Source organism: Cyclopterus lumpus, chromosome 9 (genome assembly GCF_009769545.1).
Source record: "Cyclopterus lumpus isolate fCycLum1 chromosome 9, fCycLum1.pri, whole genome shotgun sequence".
Lineage (NCBI taxonomy): Eukaryota > Metazoa > Chordata > Actinopteri > Perciformes > Cyclopteridae > Cyclopterus > Cyclopterus lumpus.
Genome location: NC_046974.1, coordinates 1398455 through 1405000, shown reverse-complemented (window position 1 = coordinate 1405000; position 6546 = coordinate 1398455). Strand labels below are relative to the sequence as shown.

The 6546-nt window shown below is 37.3% G+C and overlaps 1 protein-coding gene across 1 annotated transcript in view; it reads left to right on the top strand.

Annotated features, from left to right (window-relative positions):
- The window catches only part of LOC117735822 (GTPase IMAP family member 8-like), an 11225-nt gene extending 10139 nt beyond the window's left edge, over positions 1-1086 (top strand). The window contains exon 3 of the mRNA XM_034540706.1: positions 1-1086. This exon is cut by the window's left edge and continues 1280 nt beyond it. Within this exon, the coding sequence (XP_034396597.1) occupies positions 1-1086 (1086 nt within the window).
- Positions 1087-6546: the final 5460 nt, after the last annotated feature.

The following is a 6546-nucleotide window of genomic DNA, read 5'->3' as shown; positions in this document are numbered from 1 at the left end:
AGCGGGAAGAGTGCAACAGGAAACACCATTTTGGGCCGACAACAGTTTACATCTAAGGCCAGCTTACGGTCAGTGACCAAGTTTTGTGAGAAAGCAACAGGAGAGATTGATGGACGGCCTGTCGTCGTGGTCGACACCCCCGGCTTGTTTGACACGACTCTGTCTGATGAGGACGTTCAAGAGGAGCTGGTGAAATGCATCAGCTTGTTGTCTCCTGGACCTCATGTGTTCTTACTGGTGATGCAGATCGGACGCTTTACACAAGAAGAAAAAGATTCTGTGAAGCTCATCAAGAAATGTTTTGGGAAGAAGTCTTCAGATTTCATCATCATCATATTCACCAGAGGAGACGATCTGGAAGATGAGTCATTCGAGACTCATCTCAAAGGTTGTGATGACTTTGTCAAAGAGCTCATACATGACTGTGGAGGAAGATACCAGGTCTTCAACAACAAAGAGTCAAACCGCACACAAGTCACAGAGCTGCTGAATAACATCGAGACCATGGTGAAGGACAATGGAGGCTGCTACTTCACTGAGACGTTGGACGCCACAGAGGGATGCACACCGATACAAGTGGAGATGAAAGAGAAGGAAGAAGAGATGAAGAGAAGGTATGAGGACCTCCAGAGAAAACATGAAGACGATTTAAAATCCCTGAAAAGCAAATTCAAAGAAGATGAGAGAAAAATTAAAGCAAAACAGCTCATGGACGTCACCCAGAAAAGAAGGAAAGGAGAGGAGGAGGAAAGGAGATGGAAAAAACAAGAAGACACTCAGCTACAGGAGTGGAGAAGAAAACTAGAAGCTTCAGAGAAGATAGTTCAATCAGAAAGAGAGCAAAAGGAAAATGCTGAAAGGAAACTGGAGCAGTTGAGAAAAGAGATGAAGAAAGATCGAGATGGCTTCAATAAAGAAAGAAAGGAAACCTGGGAACGAAGACATGAGGAGGACAGACACAGTCTGGAGGAGATGAAGAAGAGCTTCATGAAGCTCCAAGAGGAGTTCAATCAGAAGAGAAGGAAATTGACTTACTGTTTTGGTTTTCTCTTGTTGTGTCTGTTGTGTTACATCTTCATGAGGTAGACGGTCACTCTCCAGACAGCACAAAGACCAAAGAACACATGTTTACTTGCTAGGCTGATAGGAGAAGCTGGTTCACATTCATGGACTTTACAGATGGATGCCTTCATCTTCTGACTGCAATCCCCATTAGTAGACAATGCCTTCAAGAAATGTTTATTCTGTCTGATCTTGTTTGTATTTTGTCTGTGAACTTCAGTCCCGTGTGGGGTCGTGGAGGATCAACACATTACCCCCAACACAAGATGTGTACACTGCACTGTAAAAAAAATCCTAATTTAACGGAAAATAACTCTCTTTTTTTACACTAGTTTCTCTGTTTTTAAAAATTATGTGTAAAACTTTGTAAAATTAAAGAAATTATCTGTAAATAACAACCCAACTGTTAATTTAAGTATTATCCTAATAATAACAAATAACATTTTTTTCTCATTTTTTTACGGAAAAAGTACTGTATTATTTATACTGTATTGTTACTGTTTTCTTAAATTACATACAAATTCATGTAAAATAACAATAATTACATGTAATTAAATATCTAGCTCATTATTTAACGGTTTATGTCCATACTAACAATTTAACGATTTTCTTTGTTATTTTAAGGTAAATAAGTGTAGTTTTATATTAATGTGTACTTTTACATTAAAACTCTGTAATTCTGGATCTTAATTTAGCTAACGTTTTTCATTAAATCAAACATAATGCAGTCTTTTTTTAGAAGCAAGAATGATTGTAAGTCGCTTTGGATAAAAGCGTCAGCTAAATGGTATAACATTGAAAGTTTGAACCTCAAGAGAGCAGTGCAGCAGAAACTTTTATGGGATTTAGTGGCAAGGATAACGAAGAATAACACAAAAGACAGTGAAGCGTCAAACACCCTTTGTTTTTAGATGAAGTATGAAAAGGCACATTACAAAATAGCCTTCATATAAAATCTGAATACTGTTAACACTCTTGGCTGGAGGGGTCCAGGGAGACGCTCTTCCCAAAACGTTTTCAAACATCAGATATCTGTAAGAAAAAGAATAAGTACATGAGTTTGATTAAAGACTTAGCTCTTGAGTCACCTGGTGGACTGTAATCCCCAAACAATTTAAATAAAACTATGTGCTTCATGGCACTTAATCTTGTTGATTCTCACCTGACTATACATTGCTTGTGTTGCATTAAGATCTCATATGTACCTCGCTTTAGATAAAAGCATCTGCCAAATACCACATTGTAAGGTAGCCCTGCCCTAAAGCATAACCTGCTTTATCTTCTATTTTATTCTAAATGGGAACAAATTAATGTTGGGTCGCATTGAAGACTTGAAACTATAGCAACTGAGACCATAAACTAATTAGGAAAATGATTACTTAAATGATTAATAAATCAAGTGAGAAGTAGGGTCATTTTCTCATAGACTTCTATACAATCAGACTTTATTTTTAACCAGTGGATTCAATTTGTCAGCAGATGACAGGAACAGTAGTGGTAGCTTATTTGTATAACTTTAGAGGTAAGACTGATTTTTGTATTGGAGAACTCGATTTATGTTGGACACGTTAAACAAGAAAATTAATTTTGTGTGTTGTTCTTGCACAGATTTAATGTGATTTTTTCCACTTAAATTAAAGCAGACAATTACCACTTATAGTGACTTATAACCAGCTTGTAATGTATTATATCTGCCTAAACCTCAGGAATTTCATTACTTTACTTAAAGCACCCAAGGACTACTTTTAGTGACATTGCATTATAATAGTGGTTATAATGTATTATAAAATGATAATATATTAAAACTAGGAGAATTATAATACACTATGATTGTTGCAAAAGAATGTCAGTGAGTGACCAGCAATATATTATATATACAGTATATATAAATAAATATATAAAGTATTATGATACTTGACCTTATAAGTCATTATAAAATACTTTCTAATGTGTTATGATTGTTCTAAAGCATCATTAATATTGTTGAGTGCTTATAACTATAATTTTACAGTGCTTTAAGCAGATTATAATGCATTAAAGCCTCAAGCTAAGGTTGCATGTAAGATGTGAAATATCAATGGCTGTGGTGGACCAACTGTCTTGGTCGTCGAAGGCAAGCCTGTTATGAAGAGTAGCCCGTGGTTTAATATCGTCACCTGTAGCCAGTGGGGAAAAATAGAGCAGTTGTAGACATCTGTATAAACTTGAAATACAGCAAACAATTCTACACAACAAGAAATGCCTAATACGTTAAAAAAGTCATTGATAAACCATAATCTAAGACAACACTTGGTGCACATGGTCACTTAAGCAGTACTTAGCTAACACGCTTCATGAAGCCACCTTCAAACAACATTTCTAGTCTTATGAGCACTGTAGTTAGACCTACCATTATTTCTTACCTTATTCTCCACTTCCGAAAGTACCAAAATAAATTCTGCCGTAGTGGCAGCCCACCTTGGACGTCCTTAGGCCGGCTAAAGAGGGTGACCTTTGCCCTTGTGATGGAGGCCCAGTGCTGCAAAAGTGCATGCCGTCTTGGGCATGCATAATCCTGCCAAAGACTGTGCATCTAGCCATGTGGAATTGAGGGCAGTAGTGGTAACACTTTATCCGAGAAACAGCGTTATTGGCCGGCTTTAATTCAGCCTGGACGCAGAGCTCCAGAAGCGGTGAATGTAGCTCCGTTTGCGGGCTGAAGTCAGCCTGTTTAGCCCACTGATGGACCTCGGTTCGCGGATGCCGCTTCGACGCAAATTGGCAGAGATACCGAGGTTATATTCAGCCAATTTAGCCCGGAGATGACGCTGACTTAGTGCCCTATCAAACTGCACAATTGCTGTTGAATTGACCTCGCTTCCATCAACAATTAAAATACATTAAAGACAGTCACTGTCTACAGTGAGATGTTCAACAATTTAAATGTACATTGTCCCATATCAAAGATGGCTAATGGCCTAACCACTGCAGCCAACACCTTGGACCTGGCTGGCTTTGAGCTATGCAGAACAATAAAGACAAGAAGAGGGGGAATGGCTTTGCAATGGTGACTCACTACATGCAGTTAAAAGTCTGAAAACAAATGTTGAAACTTGTATGGAATAATGGCAATGTTGGCAAATGAGTGTTGCTGTGGGCAGAGGCCCAAACTAACACGCTGCGTAACACTGCAAAACAGTGAAAATTAGGGGAAAATTACATTGTTATGTGTGCACAGTTGGCATTTTGGTGGTTCAAAAGGAAAGGTTAGGGATTTGTTGAAATGCAAGAGGGTCATACTATGGGCCATATGAATGTAACTGTAACGTCACCATGATGTCAATCCAGCCATTAGCTTTTCATATAGGCCTACATACAGAATGCAATATATGCAGTGATTTTTGTTGATTGTTCCATCTCCATTTGCTGTCAGTCCTCAATTTGGTTCTTGTGCAGGTAATGGCACTAAAACTTGTTTGGAATATTTGGGTGCTTCATTTTGTTTAAAGAACCACTTTTAAATACTGGGCCTCTACTTGTGTGTGCTTGCGTTGAGGCTAACAGTAGTAATAATAATTATAATCTACCACTGCTGAGTAGGCTAAATGTAAAGGAAACACTGCATATGGATCAATGTGTTGGAGTTATGTAGACTGTAAACTAGTAGACCTACATAGGAATTGAATGACCAACCGTTGCCTCTCCCAGCCGGCCTTAAAAACCTACTAAGTGTGGAAATATATATATATACATACTGTATATATGGTATATTCTATACCATGTGTATATGTGTGTTTGTGTGAGCCTATAGGTATAACTTTACCATATATTATTACATTTTTATTCATACACTGCAATGACCAATTCATTAAATATAACAGCCTACAAATAGAACTAAATACACACATTTATTTTGTTTCTTTTAAAACAAGTCATCTTTTCCAATATTTACTATGTAACCTCGCTAAAACAATTGCTATTGGCTGTCTCACGACTTTGCTTTGAACATGATTGGATAATCTGACTGTCATTCAGAAAACTGGCCAATGACAACTGCGCGCGCCTCAAATTTGAAATTATTTCTGCTGGAGGGAAACTGCTGCTGCTGGGACCGGGGTACTGTTTGGTCTGCTTGTCTCTGCTGTTAACGTGACATGCAGTATTACCTGTATTATTACCTGGAGTATTACCTGAGTATTACCTGGAGTATTACCTGTATTATTACCTGGAGTATTACCTGTATTATTACCTGGAGTATTACCTGTATTATTACCTGGAGTATTACCTGAGTATTACCTGGAGTATTACCTGGAGTATTACCTGGAGTATTACCTGTATTATTACCTGGAGTATTACCTGTATTATTACCTGGAGTATTACCTGTATTATTACCTGGAGTATTACCTGAGTATTACCTGGAGTATTACCTGTATTATTACCTGTATTATTACCTGAGTATTACCTGGAGTATTACCTGGAGTATTACCTGGAGTATTACCTGTATTATTACCTGGAGTATTACCTGGAGTATTACCTGTATTATTACCTGGAGTATTACCTGTATTATTACCTGGAGTATTACCTGAGTATTACCTGGAGTATTACCTGGAGTATTACCTGGAGTATTACCTGTATTATTACCTGGAGTATTACCTGTATTATTACCTGGAGTATTACCTGTATTATTACCTGGAGTATTACCTGGAGTATTACCTGTATTATTACCTGTATTATTACCTGAGTATTACCTGGAGTATTACCTGGAGTATTACCTGGAGTATTACCTGGAGTATTACCTGGAGTATTACCTGAGTATTACCTGTATTATTACCTGGAGTATTACCTGTATTATTACCTGGAGTATTACCTGAGTATTACCTGGAGTATTACCTGTATTATTACCTGGAGTATTACCTGCATTATTACCTGGAGTATTACCTGTATTATTACCTGGAGTATTACCTGTATTATTACCTGGAGTATTACCTGCATTATTACCTGGAGTATTACCTGTATTATTACCTGGAGTATTACCTGTATTATTACCTGGAGTATTACCTGTATTATTACCTGTATTATTACCTGGAGTATTACCTGTATTATTACCTGGAGTATTACCTGTATTATTACCTGGAGTATTACCTGTATTATTACCTGGAGTATTACCTGTATTATTACCTGTATTATTACCTGGAGTATTACCTGTATTATTACCTGGAGTATTACCTGTATTATTACCTGGAGTATTACCTGTATTATTACCTGGAGTATTACCTGTATTATTACCTGGAGTATTACCTGGAGTATTACCTGGAGTATTACCTGTATTATTACCTGGAGTATTACCTGTATTATTACCTGGAGTATTACCTGTATTATTACCTGGAGTATTATCTGTATTATTACCTGGAGTATTACCTGTATTATTACCTGGAGTATTATCTGTATTATTACCTGGAGTATTATCTGTATTATTACCTGGAGTATTACCTGTATTATTACCTG